Source organism: Spea bombifrons, chromosome 5 (assembly GCF_027358695.1).
Source record: "Spea bombifrons isolate aSpeBom1 chromosome 5, aSpeBom1.2.pri, whole genome shotgun sequence".
NCBI lineage: Eukaryota > Metazoa > Chordata > Amphibia > Anura > Pelobatidae > Spea > Spea bombifrons.
The window spans coordinates 67,530,656-67,552,496 of record NC_071091.1 but is presented as its reverse complement, the minus strand read 5'-3'; the positions used below and the strand labels follow the sequence as shown (position 1 = coordinate 67,552,496).

General features: G+C 38.2%; 1 protein-coding gene across 2 annotated transcripts in view; it reads left to right on the top strand.

Annotated features, from left to right (window-relative positions):
- Positions 1-17,777, top strand: part of KIF13A (kinesin family member 13A) — an 85,339-nt gene extending 67,562 nt beyond the window's left edge. Inside the window, exons 19-40 of one of the 2 annotated variants that reach the window (XM_053467041.1) lie at positions 426-566; positions 2,137-2,286; positions 2,397-2,558; positions 3,105-3,278; positions 3,900-4,051; positions 4,401-4,533; positions 4,626-4,772; positions 5,054-5,095; positions 6,752-6,851; positions 7,388-7,514; positions 7,797-7,852; positions 8,881-9,005; positions 9,143-9,319; positions 10,027-10,119; positions 11,262-11,414; positions 11,724-11,801; positions 12,354-12,401; positions 12,767-12,872; positions 12,992-13,143; positions 13,858-13,932; positions 15,153-16,194; positions 16,784-17,777. In XM_053467041.1, the coding sequence (XP_053323016.1) occupies positions 426-566; positions 2,137-2,286; positions 2,397-2,558; positions 3,105-3,278; positions 3,900-4,051; positions 4,401-4,533; positions 4,626-4,772; positions 5,054-5,095; positions 6,752-6,851; positions 7,388-7,514; positions 7,797-7,852; positions 8,881-9,005; positions 9,143-9,319; positions 10,027-10,119; positions 11,262-11,414; positions 11,724-11,801; positions 12,354-12,401; positions 12,767-12,872; positions 12,992-13,143; positions 13,858-13,932; positions 15,153-16,194; positions 16,784-17,070 (3,720 nt within the window). In that variant the 3' untranslated portion in view covers positions 17,071-17,777. The remainder of the gene's footprint in view (positions 1-425; positions 567-2,136; positions 2,287-2,396; positions 2,559-3,104; positions 3,279-3,899; positions 4,052-4,400; positions 4,534-4,625; positions 4,773-5,053; positions 5,096-6,751; positions 6,852-7,387; positions 7,515-7,796; positions 7,853-8,880; positions 9,006-9,142; positions 9,320-10,026; positions 10,120-11,261; positions 11,415-11,723; positions 11,802-12,353; positions 12,402-12,766; positions 12,873-12,991; positions 13,144-13,857; positions 13,933-15,152; positions 16,195-16,783) is intronic. The other variant, XM_053467040.1, reaches the window with a different exon arrangement.
- The last annotated feature ends 4,064 nt before the right edge of the window (positions 17,778-21,841 follow it).

The window sequence follows — 21,841 nt, the reverse complement described above, 5'->3', positions numbered from 1 at the left end:
CAGCCTAGCTTGCCAAGTTATCCAGGTACCATACCACACACCGATTTTGGCAGGATGCCCCAACCCAGACCTGAGGCTCCATGCACCACTCCCTGCAAGCACCACTCCCACCAGTTATGACCACCATCAATCATACCACCACATTAAACCCTTGGATACATGGCAAGCTACCACCCATGGCTGTGACTAATGCAGCAACACCACCCCAAAAACTTAACCACATAAGGGGAGGGAGGGTCGGACAAACAACACTAGGTAAGGTAAAACTAAATGGCTCCTTACCTCTGTGACCACCAAACTTAAATATCCTCAAACCAAATCTCCTCCCCTAAATTCCTCAATTCCTGCCTTAGCCTAGCCAAATTCTGTAGTTGTGCTGGCCAGCAAGTGTTGTGCTATTAAAATAAATATGATTGTTTTATCAGAGGGGGGCAATAGTAAGTGAGCCAGCCATTCAGGTGCGGAGGAAATGCAGAGGAACCCAAGTGTGGACCATCGAGAAGCTGGAAAACAAGCTCATAGACATGAGAGATGCTTATCAAGAATGGAAGGAGAAACCTGACGAGGTGGGTGAAGGTTTCCTGCAGTCTGATTTAGTTGGTTAAATCTTTTAAAATGGTGGGTTAATATTTTAAATTGTATAAAATACATCTAATACATTCTAATTATCATACATCTAATACATCCTTATTAAAAAAGATAATATAATGACTATAATGAGTTTATTTATTTGGGTAAAAGTTACTTTGGAGGTTGTCATCACCCCTACAACTGTGAATAGTAAGCTGCCAATATTAACCCCTTCCACCCTTTGTGCCATTCTATGCCATCATAGGTGGGTTTTAAATGGGTGGGCTTTAAAACCTATAGCGACAGCATAAAATGCCATGTTTTCAGTAGTGCGACGCCTGCTCAGTGGTATCTGCTGCAGGGTAACCAATTGCCTACATAATGTGATTACTGTGATTGGCTAATCACAACGATCACACCTCAAATGAAGATATCCACCTTATTAGTTTGGCATCTGGGTGCCTGCAAACATGATGTTGCCAGATTTACCCCATTCATGGCAACTCCTGACATCAATAGCCGCAATTGTTTGTCAGCCATTAAATTATTTAAAACGTTTTAACTGGCAGCTTGTCTGAGCTTTTAGCACATCAATACCTGGCAGCACATCCAGACCCATTTTATTGTAGGCGCCAGACCTGGCACCCTACTGACACAGTGAAAATGAAACCTTTTTTTATCCTTGACCATGCTGATTGATGGTGCTTGTAAAGCACCTGCCTAATGATTTCAATAAAGGAAATTCAAATTCTTATTCTCAGGTTCCCATTCTTATAGGAATTCCCCTTCCTTTGTCTCTAGGAGACGCCCATTTGGTGTCACATGGCAGGGTGGGGTGTGCCCAGACGCTTTACGGCACTCCTAATGAGTTGGGTTGTGAAACCTGGCAGCGAACTCGTGTGTGATATTTGAATGTTGTATTCTGATGTTATGGTACATTATTAATTCACGTCTCCCGTTTGTCAGCTCAACAATTGGTACTTCTTAGGCCACGTTTAACCCCCTCCTGCCATGTTTCCCATGATTCTGGATGTCACACTGTCAGCACACAGAACATCATGTTATGATGAAACTTAACCAGATTTCTCAAATCATAACTCTAGGAAGATGTTAGGTGCTGCGTCCCGTAAGATTTCACAGCACCCAAGACAGGACATCTGGTGTCATTTCAAGATGCTCTCCTTGGATACTCATCCTGCCCCACTGATTTTATGATGTGGTCTGGACAAGTTTCTAGATAATGTGTTTTTCCAAATGTTCTCCCTTTTTTTTTTTATACATGTTGAGCTATACACTTGAAGTGGCATCAAAGGAAAGCCTGATATGCCATTGAAAAAAAACAGGATTTAAAATACCCATAGTGAAAGTGGTTACCTGGCAAACTTTAGATGGATAAACAACATAACATTTGCAACAGGAATACATTACTATAGCATTTTAAAGAAAATATGAATTTGTTCAGATAGCAGCTATAAAAAGTAGCATTCTGCCTGATTCTATTAATGACGCTCCATGAGGTTCTGATTTATAAAATACTTACAAGAGTTGTATTTTTTTTTCTTCTAGAGCAAACAGCTTACTTCTAAAAAGGGAGACCCATTTTATGAAGCTCAAGAAAACCACAACTTAATTGGTGTGGCAAATGTATTCCTGGAGTGTCTTTTTTACGATGTGAAACTCCAGTATGCAGTGCCTATCATCAGCCAGCAGGGGGAGGTAAGAACCCAAACAGCCATGTGTTTTTTTGCCAAATTTCAGCTGCACTAAGAATTAATCTAAGAAAAAAGATGTTATATATATTTTTTTAATATTATGGACATCTGTAGGTTGCAGGACGACTTCACATTGAAGTGATGCGGGTTACTGGGGTTGTGCCTGAGTGCTTAGTCGGTGACGACTCTTCAGAGAACTCAAGTGAAAGTGGAAGCTTTGAAATAATTGATAACAGCGGTGAAATCATCCACCGGACAAAAAAACTGACTTGCCGAGTGAGTATCATAGGTTATGATCATTTAATGTATTCCAGTTGATGCTGCATAGGTTAAATTGGTAAATGACAGCCAGCGTGAACACATGCAACTCTTAAATATTTTACTGAATTTAAATCCTATAGCATTTGTCAAAACCAATTTTATGTTCAATGGATTCCACCCTTAACACAAGAAAAAAGCATAGGCTTATCAGCAGCGTGTGTTTGTATGGAATGGGACATACTATTTGAAGAAAAGGTTAAACATCCCTTCCATGGATGATAGTTTGCAAATCATGACAAATCAAGATAACAAACTGCTCTAATTTCCCCCCCTTTATAATGCAATAAAAATCCAACATATTGATTAAACATTTTGAATAAGACATAGTTAAAAGTGGAGATAAAATAACAATATTTTAATTGCATAAGTAGCTTACAAAACATAGGAATAATATTTTTGATTGAAAGAAAAGGATACCGAAAATGGAGACTGAATATTGATTAAATTGTCCAAAGCCCTTTTTGCTTTAATCTAAACAGATGGTTTGATTTCCTTCTCCAGGTTAAAATAAAAGAAGCAACCGGTCTTCCTCTGAACCTGTCCAACTTTGTCTTCTGCCAGTACACCTTTTGGGATCAATCTGAAGCTACTGTTGCGCCACCCATGGTCAACCCAGACATGCCTTCACTTCGAAGCAAAGATGCCCAGTTTACTGTTAAATTTGATCATTCTAAAGTAATTATGATACGAAGCACACTACAATTACTATAAATGGAAAACTAATGTATAGTCATTTTTTTCCCAATGACTTCCGTTGAGTAGCATGAAAAGATTTTGGGTACAACATGCAAGGCTAACAAAAAAACATAATATAGACAAAGTAAAATAAAGAAAGACAAAACCCTCCTCCCACTACCCAAAATGTGTCCTAGAAGTTAAACAATGGGTTATGCTGTATAAAGATAATTACACAGAGTATTCCATATTAACGCTCCTGGGCTGCTGGCAGCGGTGTTGACTTGGAGATTTCAGTTATTCTGCAAGTACATAATCTAAAAGTTGCACCTTTACCAGGTTTTGTCAAATTGTTCCAAACTGTTATACAGCTGAAATGTCATCTGTACATATCTCTTGTTTTTGATCAAGAACAGTATTTATTTATTAACTTGTTTTGCAGAAGGTCCAATTGTGCTCCATTTGAGCATTGTTGGGAGAGACAACAGTAGTAACTTATCTGCCGACACATTCTATATTATCTATGTTATGTATGTATGTACGTAGGTTGCCACAGCATGCCATAATGTTTTGTGACATTGTCAATTTATATATATATACATATATATATGCTTTTTCTAGGACTTTGTGGTACATATTACAGAAGAATTTTTGGAGTTTATTTCTGAAGGCGCACTTGCAATTGAGGTTTGGGGTCACAGATGTGCTGGGAACGGCAGGTCCTTGTGGGAGATAGATTCTCTTCATGCTAAATCCAGAACATTATGTGACAGGTTTGTGTAATCTTCATGGTTGAGTGCATTGACATTGCTTTAGTTTTTTTATTCTTGAACCCAGACTGTATGACCTATTCACCGACTTGCATGATAGAATCAATGGCCGATGTGACCCCTGTCTTGTTTACCACTACAGTAGCTCAACACCTGTCCTAGTCAACCACTACTGGACAGAATTTAGCTGGAGTTCATTACTAATTGTACACATTTTTGGTTTTTACAATCCAGTTGTTTAAGGGGAACATTAACTTACACTCCCTTAACTGAATTGATTAATACATTGAATGGACAAGTGAAAGTGTCCAAGACACATCATGTACCTAATTCCATAATGACTTTGTACCAGGTGGAATGAAGTGACGCGGAGAATAGAAATGTGGATTTCCATACATGAGCTGAATGAGAATGGAGAATACATGCCTGTAGAGTTGCATCAGGCCAAGGACGTGAACACTGGAGGCGTCTTCCAGCTTAGACAGGTAGCAGTTTTGTTTTTCATTTGACAAGCCATCTAAGCCATGAAAAAATCCATTCAATACTTTATTAAAACTGTTCTTTTTCATGTGTTTAGGGACATTCTCGAAGGATTCAGGTGACTGTGAAGCCTGTACAGAATTCTGGTACCTTGCCACTCATGGTGGAAGCCATACTTTCTGTCTCTGTGGGAGGTATCACAGCCAGGTCGACTAAGCTGCAGAGGGGGCTGGACAGTTATCAGGTAAAATCACTGAAATCACTGAAAGCCTCTTAGCTCTGCAGTTAATTTCTTTTGACCAGTCACAAATGAGTCTCAGATTGTTTATGTTCGTGGACCACTTTCCTTTTGTACTCTCCTGGAGGAAGTAACCTTATAGCAGGGCAGTATGCTGGAAATGTCTGCACTTTTTACATAGAACCTTAAATCTTCAGCCTTACTGGGTATTACACCCCCTTGCTTTATTACCTTGTGAAATTTGAGTAATGCATGTCCAGTTTACAAAGTTTATTTTCTCCTACCAGAAAGATGATGATGTTGATGGTGATGATATGGATAGTTACCAGGTATTACTGCTGCTGCTGCAACTTCTGCCAACCCTGTGGCATGGGACAGGGTTTGCTTTATCCCTGGACATGGATGAAGGGGACAGGGTTTTGGGAACATGGGAAAGGGAGGGAGAAAGGGCTTAAGGAGCCTGGAAAGGGGAGCTTGGATTCACATATTGCCTTAACGTAAACCGCCACTGGAAATGCCTATCTGCTTACACACTCATCACACACTATAACACTGTTCAACACACAACCATAGTAGGAGCTGCAGATTATCTCAACCAAAGTGCCCGAGATGATTTATCCCTTTCACTGAGGCTTAGTAAAATATAGACCTAAGACTAAATTACATTATATTATACTTTATTCTTAATTTATAAATGTTACATAAATAATGGCCTTCTAGCAGACACCGATTTGGTCACATGGAAGTGTACAATGTTTTTTTCCCCTCAAAGTTCTATATAAATATTAAACATATTTAATAGAGATTATCCCTTCCAATTAAGTAATTTCTCCTCTTATCTTGAGTTACCGCCCCTGTTGGGTGGAAGCTGATTGTTTAATGCAGCCTTGGAAGGAGGCGAAGGGGAGAGAACATCAGGACAGGCAAATAATTGCTATGCTATTGAAGTAGCTTTTGCCACAGATCTCAGCTTCCATACGGTGAAACAGTCCTTTAAATTTAAATGTCTAAGATGGTCACACTGATTGGAAGTAGAATATATTAGGTTAAAGGCTTTGAATGGTTCCCCCCAAAATGCCCACAATTATATACCAGAAGATGAAAACAATATAAATATTTAATTCTAAACTCATCACTTCTAAACACACTCACTAACATATGGCTGGTCATATATTCTTGCTTTCTACTATTTCCACCAGAAACGGGTAAACTAAACACTCCCTCGCCGCCTGGCACACGGCATGTTGCATGAACGGGTTTAATGTGCATGGAAAAGTTTACAAATGCATTACATTTGCCAGTGACATTGCTGATAATCTCACAAGAGTTGTGCGCAGCACTAATGGTGTAAGAACATTAACCTATTTATTGTTGGAATTTTGTGTCATTTTATGAAACCTGTAGGAAAGCCGCAGGCTTGGAAGTTTTACAGCTTTTGCCATTAAACAGTTTTCTCTTGTGCACTACTGACCTGGCCTTTAGTTAAATAGAGAAAGAGTTTACCAGACTTATTTGATTAGTAAACTTTTTATATGGACGGTATCATCTTAAATGCTCATTTCGGTATATAGTAGGCGTATTTAGATGGCAATGTCATCTCCACGTGTGACCAAAACTAGTGCAGGGCACAGGTGTAGACCAATTCAAATGGCATGCGCACGATATAGGTAACATAGGAGTATAGGTGGTAGATATAAGGGACAGGATGATGGGCTACAGATAAATGTATATGAGCTCTTTTTGTTTTCATATCTGCCATGATAAGACACCAATTGAAACCATTAATATTGTCTGTAGGAGATAAGCAACATGCAGATAAGAATTAGGCATCCTGCTTATTCATTCTCTTTTACTGGAAGGTAGAGAATGCTAATTATTAGTCTACTTTATTAAAGCACACACAGAAAACTGTTTAATGGCATCATTTTTTCAGTCTCAAAGGAAAAGGTAAATTCATTGTGTACTATTTTTATTTTTTTTCTCAGGAAGAAGATTTAAACTGTGTGCGTGAAAGGTGGTCAGATGCACTAATTAAACGCAAGGAATACTTGGATGAACAGATTCAGAAAATCATCAACAAGCAAGGTCAATATAATAAAACCTAGAATACAGCTGTGCACAGCTTAATTATATATATATATATATATAATTATGCAAGGATAGATACAAATATATTTTATTTTATCCCCAAAATAATATAAAAAGGTACAGCGCCTCAATGTGTTATATGTAGACAGAGGAGTGGGTATGTGTGGCAGAAAGGTAGGTGTTCAAGGTTTTAGCTAGTTGTGCGGATGGGCCATTGGTACTCAAAGAGTCTGTAGAGGAAAAGGATGAAGGGAAGAGGCAATTGAAGGAGAAGGGAGAGAGAAAGGATTTAGGAGAAAACAAAAACAATGAAGGAAAAGAAAGGGCGGTTTAAGAACAATGAAGGATTAAGGACAGGGGGGGAAGAAAAGGTGCTAAAGGGTTCACGAGAAGAGAGGGTGAAATTGTTAAAGGGAATTGAATAAAGGGAAAAGGAGAAAGAAAATGAAAGTGTTACAGGTTAGAAAAGGCCGAGAGGGTAGAATGGGTTTCTTAGCCTCCCCAGTAAGGTTTAATTGTTGTTCCTTTCGCAGAGAAAACCGAGGATGATATTGAGCGTGAGGCGAGGCTTGTTGAGCAGTGGGTAGGCCTGACAGAAGAGAGGAATGCCGTCTTAGTTCCAGCACCTGGAAGTGGCATTCCGGGGGCACCTGCAAACTGGTACGTGACTACTGTACAGGACCATCAGGTCGGCGTATTGTACAGGATTGGCAATAATGTCATGAGATACTAAGGCATTCAGACTTGTAAATCAGCTACTGCAAATATCTATACCATTTGAAGAATGAAGACTGATATCACCAAGGGACAGTCCGAGAATCATACTGTTATTTCCATGATATTCAGTGGTGAAACTTAGTTTGTTGATATTATAGCTTTTTTAAATAATGTTTAGTGTTCTGTACGGTACCATTTAACGGATTCTGTTGCTTATCTCTGCAGGACACCACCAGCTGGAATGGAAACACATATCCCGGTGCTTTTCCTGGATCTCAATGGTAAAATAGCCTTATGTGCCATTGGCTTTGTAGCTGAAAGTTTGTGACATACTGGCAATCAAGGTTTTAGTGCAGTCCTGATCGAAGCATACAGGGAATTTCACTCCCGTTTCCCACAGACGAAAAAAACCCCAATATATATTTTTCTGTACTGAGTAGATTTCTATAGGTTCTTCAGAAACCACCCTTTTCCCACGGGAAAACAAATATCAATTTTAAAATGAAATACAGTGCTGTATATAATAATGTAGGTTAGCATTGACATGGTTTTATCGTCATTTGGTATGAAATCCATTCTTACATCAGTCATTAACAGTGAGCCATGGTATCGTTAAGATAACACAACTAGAACACTGCCTGAACACATTATATTATGCGAAACTAGAACTGCTAAACAAAGGAAAAACAGCACAATACTTTTGTAATAAATAATTGGTGGGAGTTTCCCTTATGTTTCAAATAAGATAACAATGTGTTACTGAGAAACACTACGTTTTCTCTATTGCATATATTGTATATGTTGATATCCACTTTTAAGCTAAACTATAAAAGTTTTAGATAACTATTGGTACAATCATCAGGCAAAATTCTAAACTTAGCATGTTGAACCCCAACTCTTCTGGTCTTGCTTTTATGAATATGGCAACAAAGAACATTCCATTTATCATGAAAGAAACCAGGATGTACAGTGCCGATCAAGAAAATACATCACTAAAGAGGCAATTTAAAGGATTGTATGTAATGTGTTGCCTTGGGGGGGTTGTCCACATGTCTATGTACTAAGAAAGTATGAAATGCGTAAGGAAGCTTTGGACTTGTCTGTCTGCATGTTGTTTTATTGAAATCACTAAACATGAATTTCCTGAAGAAGGTACTTGGCTATCTCGGGGCTTATGGGGAAAGCCCCATAAAAAATAATGAAAAATAATTATAATTAAAAATAAATATAAAACAGAAGAAACACCGTTATTCTATCTTGTAAAAAGACCGCAGAACTTCCTAACTCTTATTTTTATTCCTTAAATTAGCTGATGACCTCAGTGCCAGTGAACAACTTGTAGGTTCTCATGCGTCAGGAATGAATTCAATACTACCAAAGGAGCATGGGAGCCTCTTCTACTACCTGCCAATCATCAAGCACAGTGATGATGAGGTAAGTCACTGTGAAAGCAATGTATATATATATATATGGTGCCGAGACTTATGTAATGTTGTATCATCAGCCAAAGTGGTGGAGTAGTACTGTCTAAAATGTAACAGGCACGCAGATCGGTGTACTGTCGTCCACAGGTTTCAGCTATAGCATCCTGGGATTCTGCAATCCACGAGTCGGCTCACTTGAACAGGGTGACACCGCAGAATGAGCGCATCTATCTAATCGTAAAGGCCACAGTGCAGCTCAGTCACCCCGCTGCCATGGAACTGGTCTTACGAAAGAGGATTGCAGTCAACGTGTATAACAAACAGGTACACTGTGACTCCACTTTACAGCATCCTAAAGCATGGACTGATCTTTCCTTACAGCATCCATTGTGTGCTTTCCTCTTATTTTACCTCCTCCTACAATTCGACTGAGATAGGATCTCAGGCCACATCTTAGTACCCACAGTAAGCATCATGCTAGCTGTCAGATGCCGTTCTTGGTTTTTCAAAGCCAACAGATTTGGTGAAAGTTTATATATCGTTTGGTTTATTTGTGAACTGTTAGCACTTATGAGGCAAGATAAAACTGAAATCATTTTGGGGCCAGAAGCCAAATTTGAAGCAATGTTTCTGCCAGGTCCCTGTGAAAGGAACCTATAGAAAAGGGACATACTTCTTAGAATAACAACTCTTGGTTTCAATACTGTCCAACATTTGAAATGACCAAAGAAGGACATTTTTGTTTTAGAGGCAGTGGAAAGAGGTGCCATGATGGAGGGGTATTGCTAAGACTTTGTATTTTGTTTGGTGATTTATCTGTAGTAACAAAATATTCAGCGGTTCTAGTAAAGAGGGACAAAGCAATTTGGGTCCCCTCGTAAACAGGAGATAAACAGAAGATATGCGTCACTGTGAAATGTCTCTGCCAGAACTAGTCTTTGTACAATAAATAGTATAGTTCCTGCTACAGTATATATATATATTTTTTATAATGTGCTATTGACAATTTTACTTCTGTTGTGTATTTTCAGAGTTTTACACAGAGTCTAAAAAGACGAATGTCTACCAAGAATATTTTGTATTCCTGTGGAGTGAGCTATGAAATAGTGTCCAATATACCAAAGGTAACGCATCCCACATTATTATTTTGTGGAAGAAAGAGAAACTTACAACAGGGCTAAACAAATAAACTAAACCGAGAGCTCTGTGATTATCAGAAAGCAAAAAAACAAATATGAGCGAATTTGGGAAATGCGATACATTTGTTGAGTAATTGAATAGAGCTTTAAAAACTACTTAGGTCCTTCCTCAGGCAACCTATCTTAATAAGATTGCAAGCTTGCTTGAACAGGGCTCTTCGCATCTTTTATTTCAGTAAATCTAAATTGTTATGTGGTGTACTATTTGTTATATTGGGTTTTGCACCTGGGTCCTGCAGAATATGGTGGTGCTATGTACAGTCTATATTGCAATCTCCTGCAAAGCATGTGTAGTGAAACAGCTATGGTCTATATACACTTATACATTTGATACAGAACAGCACAGGATAAAAACCAATTACAAAAATAAATTGGAGGAAAAAGTCTAAAACATTGCCGTGACACAATTCTTGACATTGTCTTGAGGAATTTAAATCAATTTGAAAAGAAGAACTAGAATGTCATTGCTGGGAAGTTTGACTCACTTGTGATAAATTGTCAGTTCACACATAGTTGAATTTTCTAATTATTAATGGCTTTAATGCTTAGAAAGGCTATTTTACTCCATTTCTTTTGTATTGGTAAAGATGTCTGCAGCCTCACAAATAAAACTATACAGTACTTGCTTGACTCCTGTAATGTCGTAGGATTGGATCTTCTAAATCAAGAAACATTCTCTTTTTTTATTTTATTGTGCCTGTTCATGAAAGTGTGTAACGAAACGTGCACAGGATCACAGATGATCAAAAGCTTTCTTACTCCTTGGTGCATATTGTATGGGAATATGGGTCAGAGGTCCACAGATGCAGCTATACCATTAAATGTGACCAAAATCAACCAGAGCTGGGTCTTCAATGGCAATGCTTCCTTTCTAATGCATGCAGCGGTTAATGGAATAGTCAGCACTCTCAGTGCGGCCGCTGCATTCAACTTGTATAATAGCGTGAATATATATATAGATATCTATACACTTAACATGCACTCGAAGTGGATATTCCCTAGATTTTCAGTAAATGTGATAGCTAATGTCTTTTTTTTAATTGCACACAAAAATATGTTCCCATCAGGCAACAGAGGAAGCCGAGGACCGTGAAACTTTAGCTTTGATGGCAGCAAGGAGTGAGTACGAGGGAACGGCTGATGGAGAGTCCTACATTGAAAAGTACACACGTGGAGTGCTGCAGGTGGAGAACATACTGGGTCTTGAGCGCCTGAGGCAGGTAAGGTAGCATGTATAGCTCAGACATATAGGTAAGGAACATTAGTTTATTCTCACTGATTGAACAATACATTAAACAGGGCCAATCAAGCTCTTTATGCTGAAATCAGTGAGTATAAACGCTCTTTCCGGCAAACTCTGCAGCTCTTTTTACTGAACAATATAATAACTCACAGCTATTGATGAAGCTAATATTGCAAAATAAAAGTCCAATCTTACATATATAATAGGTACACAACAGGGACAGCCCATCGACTCTTACGTATGATTGTCCTGATCTGTATTGTTTTTCTCTCCTGTCTGTACTTAGGCTGTCACGGTAAAGGAAGCAATTTCAAGCAAAACTAGGCACATCCGGAGAAGCCTCAGCACACCAAACATGCACAATGTAAGAAGCGTATCGCTAACTTCTCAAAGAGCTTGATATTTCATTAGTAACTCACCCACAGTATTGCCTCTACGCTTGGTATTATGGGTGAAGATGTTTAAATGGGAATTATAGGGGTGAACAGATAAAAGATAACACAACCCCCAAGGATACATAGATATTTAATTCTAACTCAAAACAATCGACCATCAAAATTAAAAATGGGCTACATCCACCTTTTATGGCATTCGTCATTCATAACATTCGTTATTCTTTGTGGCTTTGAGTATTATGTATTCATGTGCTGTTCACCGTACACTTGTTTTATACGTTTAAATTTGTTAATAGGACAAAACAATATAAAATAAAAGGTGAGATGAAAAGGTTTAGTGTGCCTTTTCTTACCTGCAGACAGTTTTATCCAGTGGTGGATATTGTATATTGCAGCATATGCTATATTTAATTTAAAAAAAGCTAAAAATACAACCCGTATTATGTCAGCCCAAGGGGTCATGAAAAATTATTTGTGCCCTTGCCTTTTTTTTTCTTCATATGGTTGTGTTATCTTTGCAGACATGTTCTAGTCGCATGGACCTCTCTGGTTGTGATGATGATGACAAGGTATGTGAGTTAGCTTTTTACGTGGCACATTTGAGAATATAAACTCACCTCACCGTTGAAGTGCCGTGCCTCTTTATTCTATATATTTGAGGGACTGGTGGTACCCTGGCTCGTGCACCACCTCATAACTGAGTGACGTATTCTCACCTTTCATTTTGGTGTAAAGAATATTATGTGTCATATTTATCACTTTCATTAAAAGTGCTGTTTCACACAGCATGATTGCACTCTAGCTTGCTGAGCAAATAAACCTTACGTAACCTGTCAATTTATTCTTTAACACCTTTAATTAACAATTTTTTCTCTATGTTAAAAAAATATCATGCAGATCAGTGGCACTCAGTATGAATTTTTATTTTTACTAGGGTTGGTCAGATAACCCATTAGATATATCAGATTACTCCGCTAGTTCTAAAGATGTATCGTGTTATGGAATCCAAACAACCGATTCACCTAGAAGAAAAGACAACTGTGAGTGATGTCATCATTGAATACAAAACAAAAGATTTTTTTTTTTATTAATGATAGAATGAAATCCTGATAGTTTGTTAAGAAATGGTCCTTACAGAAATGCTTCTTTGTCTTTGAAGGTGGTCCACCAGAGAGCCCGAACGCCTTGGTGACAAGCCCATTCAAAACATTTTCTCCCCAACCACCAAAATTCTTCAAGCCTTTAATGCCAGTGAGAGAAGAACACAAGAGAAAGGCTCCAGTGGAAGCCCAGCCGCTCCTCGGTCAGGAGGTACATGCTTCTATTTCTTATTTCCTATTTCTCAGGTCAACTAATCCGTTCTCTCTACAGTCGGAATGCAGTGTTTTCATTACGTGCCTTGACAGCTCAGCCTTAAGGTATTGGCTATTTTTCCATTGTAAAATACACAGGCTTGCCATAGAAATGCCCAGTCAGTTTTTTTAACGTTTATAGCAGGAAATATTTATAATGGTAGGTATTAAGCCATCCTTGGTAAGTAGTCTGTCCCGGGGCAACTTATCACCTGATGCTTTCTGATTTGAGCCACATTCCCTTCTTCTCTAAACTTCCCTGAACTCTGCTTATGTCATGTTTGCTAAAGGTGTACACTATAAGAAATGACATAGAACATTTGTAATATAGGCAGCAATATAATCTAATCAATATACAAATGAGATCCATGCAGTATATCTGGAAACACATAACTGAAAAGTTGTATTGCTTGTGATCAGATGTAGAACTCGTTGCTATGTCACTGATTCTTGTCAAGTTTTGCTCCCCCAAAATGCTACCGTCTCCCTTGTCCTGTTGCTGTAGCATGTATATTTAATACTTCATGTAAGAATGCTATTAGTTTGCATGTATCATTTTGTAAACTTTGTTTCTGTATTTTATGCATGGATATAACACCTGCCTGGCAATGTCTGTTTTCATCAATTGTTGTTTGTCATGTTGTGTGATGTGTTGTGTGTCTTAACTTCACAGAGCATGCCTTCACCCCAGACACATAACACCAGCTGCATGCCAGTAGAAAACAATAACACTCATGGAGAAACCATTGTAAGTGTGCGTTTTGGTTCTGGTAGTAGTGACGATTAAGCTACTTTTTTACTGCAACATTAAGTTATCATATAGAATATACAGAAAAATATAATAGGTGAACTACACGGCTGAATGGTCCTTTTCTGTCCCCAAATTACATGTTTCGATATAACTATTTGTTTTAAATATTTGGTCTCAACTTGTTTGGTTTGCAATTTAGGAATCTAGGATGATCTTAGTGTAAATATTAGGTGACGGCTCACAAAATGTTTCAGATACAATGTACGGTATATGTACTATATCTGTAATGTATTATGATGCATTAATTATTTTGTTTTCTATCATTAAATCAAAACTGGATACCCGAATAACCAAGATTAGCTTTACGATGGCCGCATAATCTAGTCTTCATTAAAATAATTACAAGCGTTATAGTCTAGACTAGGGTATTCCATCTGGTCCATCCTTTCTGTTCCCTTTAGCATATCTAATAAGGATGCAGCGATTGTTGTAATGGAGGCGTAGGACTGGCCTGGCCAAAGGCTGAACAGGGCAAATTCCATGTGGGCCATGTCCATGCTAAGGGAAAACTATTATATTACATTTTATGAACCGAGAACCAGCCTAGATTCCCTAATTTGATTTAGTGAATTAAGCAAGTAAGCAAATTAGCTTTAGGAAGTACATCAACTTCATCAAGTGCGACATCTCATTAAACTACAGCAAATTACTTATTTGACCGGTTGAATTTCTTTTGGCTTTATTTATTGTAAAGTCGTGGGGAATTTAGTACGGTGTCAGAGACGATACCTGCGTATAGTGAACTATAAATATTTTTCTAGCAGTCTCTATATGCTGATAAGTCATAGGTTCACTTGCTCTGCTTTATCTCTAGGTTTCTGTTTGAATGTTGCCAGATGCAGATACAAAAGGCTTTCATGAGGTGAACTCTTATAAGTACATGTAAAGTATGACATCACAAGGGTAATCATTTCCATTGGTACACAGGCCTTTCAGCCTACTGGGAATCTGGTTCTGATCAACTATATTGACAATATTCAAAATATGATTATTTTCTCATTAACAAAATTTCTCTTAATTGTGAGGACAATAGGAATTGAATGATATTTGGATTGCATACTATAACAAATGATTATGATAAACCAACGCATTTTGCTGTCGTAATTTGACAGTTTTCCACTATGTGAAAATATAACTGACATAATTATTTCTTACAGGATTCCGAAGAAGAAGACAACGAATTTGAGGCAACCAACAAAAAAGTAATTGAGGCCTCCAGTTTCCATAATTTCAGGCCTTATGTACCAGTGGAGTTTGCAGACTTCAGTGTTTACAATGCTAGTCTAGACAGCAGGGACTGGTTAACTTCAAAGACAGACTTTGTTTGCTCCCGTTCCCTGGATAAGGAGGTGTCTCGGAGCCCTACCACCAGCAGTATTACTAGTGGATATTGTTCTCATAGTGCTTCTAATGCTACGCTTTCTGACATGCTGGTTCCTTCCAGTGAAAGCACAGACCAGTTAGCCTGCCAAACCAGAGATTTGGAAAGTCATGATCTTGCGGGAGACCATTCTTCACAAGATTACAAACCTTGCACATATAAAGAATTTAATGTTGGGATCTGCTCTGAGAACACTAGAAGTTTCACAGAAAAAAGTGCCTTTGATAAAGTGCCATATTGCACTACTGAACAAAATGCTGCTGTCCTTATTAGAACTGGGTCTTGTACTTCGGTGGGCTCTACAAACCACAATAACAAAGATAACTTTGTCAGCTTTTTACCATGTGAAGTTGCTGTGGAGCATACCTGTGATATTTTAGAGGACCACTCATTCACAGAATTCATGGGTGTGGAAGATGGCAAAGACTTTGAGGATCATGAAAGCTCACAAGTTTTCTCTTCAAATGGGGACAAACATAGGGTTGGATTTATGGGCTATGACTCCATTGAATCAGGCCTCCCTTGTGACATATCTGTCCAGAACATCATAGAAGACAGTGATCAGAATTTAAACTGCCTGAGAGACTCTGCCTTAAGCAACAAACCTCAATCCCAATCTTCTGAGGACCATTTGCTTGAAAAAAATCATATGGATCTTTCAGACTGTGAAGACAATCCTTCCCATAGTTCTCCATGCATCCTAGCAGTAGGAGATCAAGTATGCATAGGGGATAACAAGTTTGGAACTGTACGATATATTGGAAGAGTTGACTTTGCGCAAGGCGTGTGGGTTGGCGTTGAACTTCATGGTCAGCTAGGTATAATTACACAAGCATTACATTTCTAAATGCCCATTAATCTAGAAAGAAAAGGGTTGTCTTTCAAGAAAGTGATCATGCACCTAGAAAATGGTGACTTATAAAGACAGGATAACATAACAAGATGCACATGGGCTGCTATGACCACGGCAGTACTGCCACGGCATCTTCATACATAACAAACAGTATTAACCATGGTGTCTTCATAAATCCCTGTCTATTATGCACACACGCACAAAATACAAACACTAATAATGTTGAGAAAAATAACAATGATGTCCCTTTCCAGTGAGAATTTGATGACCTATTTTTCCTCGTGTAGAGGCTCAGACTAAATCAGTCCTTGATCTTGTCTTAGATTGGGGATAGCTTTATCACAACCACATGCATGTTTAAATTTTTGATTTTCATAGTTTGAAAAGTTTTTCACGCCCCATATGTCAACTTGTTTTTATGAGAAACATATAGGTGTTGAAACTCTAACAAAGGGAGAAGGGAGTCTTCTTTCAGTTAAACAACCTGTCACACTCCTTCTGGCTTTAACCCATAATCTAACCCATCAGGTGACAATTTTCTCTTTGTGTTTAAGGCAAACATGATGGAACAGTAAAAGGCAGAGAGTATTTTCGCTGCAAGCCCAAGTATGGAGTGTTTGTCAGGCCCAGTCGGCTAACCAAAGCACTTGGCTCAACAAAAAGAGGCAACGGCAGCACCATGCGATCCCTACCACCCTCCAGAGCAGAGAAGTGCAAGAGTGCTCTCCTCCGAGAAACTCCAGCTCCCAAGTCAGGGCAGGCGGCAACCTATCACTCCGGGGATCAAGCAGCGTCTGCTTTTTCTAGGAAACAAGAGAACAGAAAATCCTGGATTAACTAAGATTCAGTATTTGCACTTATCGCACATTTTGTGTGTAAACCACATGCAGTTGAAAACAAATACTATTTTTGTACAGTTGTACAGTTTTACTCTTTCTAAATTGTTTACTTGGCATAGTCAAGAATGTTGTTCTAACATTTGTAACAAGGTCTATTAAATAGTCGTCTGCCTCGTAGGCAGGTTTTTTTGCTGCACACTTAAAACACGGTTATAAATAATTATTCAGATAGGCAGGTACCGGTATATTCTTACGTGAGGACTTGGGAGTGATATTTTAAACAAAAGTAAACTATTTTATTCAGATCAAAAATAGAATATACATGGCTGTACAAATAAAAAGATGCAGTATATTGTGTTTTTTTAACCAAAGAACCCGTGTGAAGTGGAAATATCTGTAAATAGCATTGCTTTTGTTGTGGGGATCATTGTTTTTTTTATGTACACATTAGTTGCTATTAAGTGAGCACCATGCTGCCTTTTTGTTATCTTGTAGCCCTGTTTTCTGGTAAATGGGGCAGTATATGTCAGATAGTACTTCCATCTAAGTGCTGACAGCTCAACCTGTCCCGTGGAAGTCATACTTCTTGTAGTTTATCATTGCAGATAACACATACCACTCATATACAACTTAACTATCAGGAACCACTCAAGAACTACTCAAGGTTTTTAATAACCTAGAGAGATACAGACGTGTAAAGGGAAATAAATCATATCTGCTGACCAATAAGCTATAATAAATCTGTTCTTGTGAATGTACAGACAGCTGTGAGCTTCTGCCTATTTATATGATTATGTAGTGAGCACGTGGTGAAGTTACAACATTTTATATGTCTATTAAAAAGAACGATGTAGGGATATAGGTTCACTTTGATCACGCTGTCACTGGTTTTGGTGTCATAGGACACTTCGTATACTGGCAGTGAACATACAATTAAGAACCACAGGGATTACTTTGTAAAGTGGGAGTTAACAAGAAAGTTGTAGTTTAACTCACCACGTTCGCTATATATTATTACGGTCCAAATGTAATGAGATTCTGATACATGAACAGCTTGGCCTACCCTGTATAATCCACAGTTAACTATTTTCTTTCGTTGACCCTTGTATCTATTTTGCAGGGTCAGATCAGCCCTTCCTGCAGAAGAAACCTGCCAGGGGTGGCCCTCCATCATGCATAATAAATTCAGTTAATGCAGCTGTAAACATTTATTGCCGAATCTCTCACTTAAGTGAATTAGCTCCATAGTGCTCCTTCTAAAAAAATAATTTTTAACCAGAGCTCACTATGTGCACTGAATATTATAATTTGCATGACTATTTTATGTAACCACTATGATCCTCTTAATGCATCACATTACCTGTCATCTTAAAGGGGAGCTCCCACCATTTCTTTCAGTAGGGAACCAATGTGTGTCCAAAGTATGGTGGGAGATCCCTATTAAAATAACAGTACCTCATATCACAAGCAATTCCTAGTAGTCAGCAGAATGATCTAGTACATTGAAGAGATGAATGGATGTGTCTGGTGGCCTCAATTTACTGCACAGGTTTAAAATGAAATTGTGAGCATGTTAGTTTGACATTGCTGATACATCATATGAATAGTTTTCAGCCTTTTTGATTGTATGAATGGATGAGCCTGTGAACCATAAAGTATAGAACACTGGAGTACAGAAAGGAAACTGTCGACAAAATGAAAGGAAGAACTATACAAATTCATGAATAACACAATTCACGGCAGTGTATAGCATTTGCTCATGGAATGTCCTTTTGATCCAACTCTATTCTATCACAAAGAAATTTTTCTTATTTTGTTCTTATTGGAGGCAAAGACTCTGGGTTTAAAAAAATCTTGTAATTCTAGGAATATTAGTTTTTATAACTTAGTGTAGAATGGTAGCAATACTTTGTAACAAGGGCTTGTCAAAATTCTTACTTTCCCTTTCTACTGCAGTTTTAATAATAGAAAATGCATGTAATATGTAAAGCTATAAAAACTTTATTTTTATATTTGTGTTCATTATACAATGTTCTTTGAAACAAAAGCATATTTTAGCTTTCCAATTAATGGTTAAATATGCTATTTTGTTAATGCTTTTCCAGGTAGTCTCGCCTATAGCTGCATTATTCTAGTAGTCTTCCATGGCTGTTAGAGCAAATGTACAAACAGAAAACCGTATTCATATAACTTTCCAAATCACTCTGCAGACATACCATATACCTGCTTATTTCTGATTTAACTAGTGGTTGGATTAGGTTAAACAAGCAGAAAAAGCAAAGTAGTCTTATGGAGGTTTATAACTTACTTTAAATCACAAAATTACTTACTAAAAACAAGCGTAAAAATCCTGTTCACACCTTACATATGTATATGATAAAACAGATAAAAATGCAGACATGCAATAATGCAGACTTAAAACATTTGTGCTTTTGTACAGTGTCTTTCTTCTGCAATTGTAACTGATATTTCCACTGCTGCTATGCATGTTAGACATATCCCAAAATGTTTATTTAGCAGTGCCTGAAAATCTTTGCAGGGGTCATTTGCTAAATAAAAAGTATAAGATTACTTAATGGTGGGTTTAAGTTTTCTGGTCCTTAAAGGGGCTAGGATGTGACCCTGCTAAAGATCAGCTGTCAAAAATTCTAACTTAGTGAGTCAATCAACAATAAAATTAGCAGTAGTAAGCATTAATTTCCTTACATTACACCTAAGCTTCTGATCCTCTAATATTTCTTCTTCTTTGAAGTAAACCTCCCTCTTGTGCTTTGTTAATCTAGTTTATTTTATGTCCCCTCTCTCGCTCTCTTCCATTCTATACATATTAAGATCCCTTCGTCTTTCCTAAACACTTTTACCCTGCAAACACTTTACCATTTTAGTAGCCCTCTTCTTACTCCAAAATGTCACATCTGGACATGTAGTTGTAAGGGATAATGTATAAACAATGTAACCTTTCAAATTTAATTGAAATAAAGACACACACTATCAATGTGGAATAAACAGGCCGTGTACTTTTATTTAGCTTAACAACTTAACATACTTTAAAAGACTCTTGGCCCAAACCCAGAGTCTCACCTCCAAATAAATAAACCAAATAAATATAAATACCAAGCCATCCGCCCCTAAAAGCCAGAAGGCTGACACATTTCACCAGTCCATCCCTATAAGGGACGACTTTAACCCAACAAAAGCACACGACAAAATAAAATAATTTTTTTTTTTTTTTTGGGAGGGTGGGCGGGATCTTCTCAAGCAGCAGTTCCATCTTCGTCCGGGGCTCTCCTGCACAGCCGAGAATACCAGCCTCGAAAGGTAAGTACCAACAGCTTAGCAGTTCGCCTTGTGGCATGAACGCTAGCACCTCAGACACTTCTATTTATAGGGCAGATTCGCGCCTTTAGCGCGGCGCGAGGCACCTCGAGGCGCTGCAAAAGCGTCCTCGAGGCAAAGGCGGCAAACCACTAAGCGGCGCGCGCAACTCCAGAACTTTCTTAGTTATATAACCTCACCTATTTTTTTTTTTTTTTACAAAGCAGCCGCCTGAACTTTTGACCCCACCATACACCTAATGGTTAGGCACAGCGGTTAACTGCTGACCTCTGTGTGAACCCTAACCCTATCCCCACAACTACATGTCGCCCAGCGCTATTTAGGCGGCAGGGCTCTTCATGTAGTTGTAAGGGATAATGTATAAACAATGTAACCTTTCAAATTTAATTGAAATAAAGACACACACTATCAATGTGGAATAAACAGGCCGTGTACTTTTATTTAGCTTAACAACTTAACATACTTTAAAAGACTCTTGGCCCAAACCCAGAGTCTCACCTCCAAATAAATAAACCAAATAAATATAAATACCAAGCCATCCGCCCCTAAAAGCCAGAAGGCTGACACATTTCACCAGTCCATCCACCAGCCGCAAATGTATAACCACATTTGCGGCCCTAACCCATAAAAGACACGGCCTGTTCCACCATGTTTTGCAAATTCACATTAAAAATATCGCAACCTATATCTGATAGGTGCACACCATCCTTACGAAATAAACCAGCACAACTGCCTTCTAACTCAATATGCCGAAAGCTAATTAAGCCTTCCATTAACATAAACTTCTCCATCGATCTATTCAATTTTCTTCTCACTCTTTCGAGCGCCTTCAGTTCAGGTCTGGAGGTCCAAATTAACCTAGGAATCATTTCGGACCACACCAACATAGCATCCTTAAAATAACGTCTGAGATTCAGAATTAACCCTTTAAACAATAATAACAACTCAATTGATTTTGTCTTCCCCAAATCATTTCCCCCACAGTGAATAATAATAACATTTGGCATTGGTAACATATTTACATAATCTAAAACAATAGATTCTAACTGGCAAATATTTAAACCTCTAATACCTAACCAATACACTTTAACAAACTTGCTATCAAAACCCAGATTTTCACCGTAGCTCCTTTGAGACGCTCTGTTCTGGGCCCAATAAATGAAGGAGTGCCCCACAATCCATACTATAAATGGGCGCTCACCTGAAAGAAAAAACCATCAACACCTTACAATAAATTAGGTCTAATATAACTTAAAAACCTATTTGACTCCCATCTACCTATTCTCTTTATAACCGATTTGTCCAAACCCAACATAGCGGCTTCTGTCGCTGCCCCAATCCGAAAAGAGTGCGACGAATAGTCATCATTACCCAACCCAAGCTGCACCAGCGACTTTCTAAGCACGCTTCTAAATTGGAAAATTGTCAGCGGTGTAC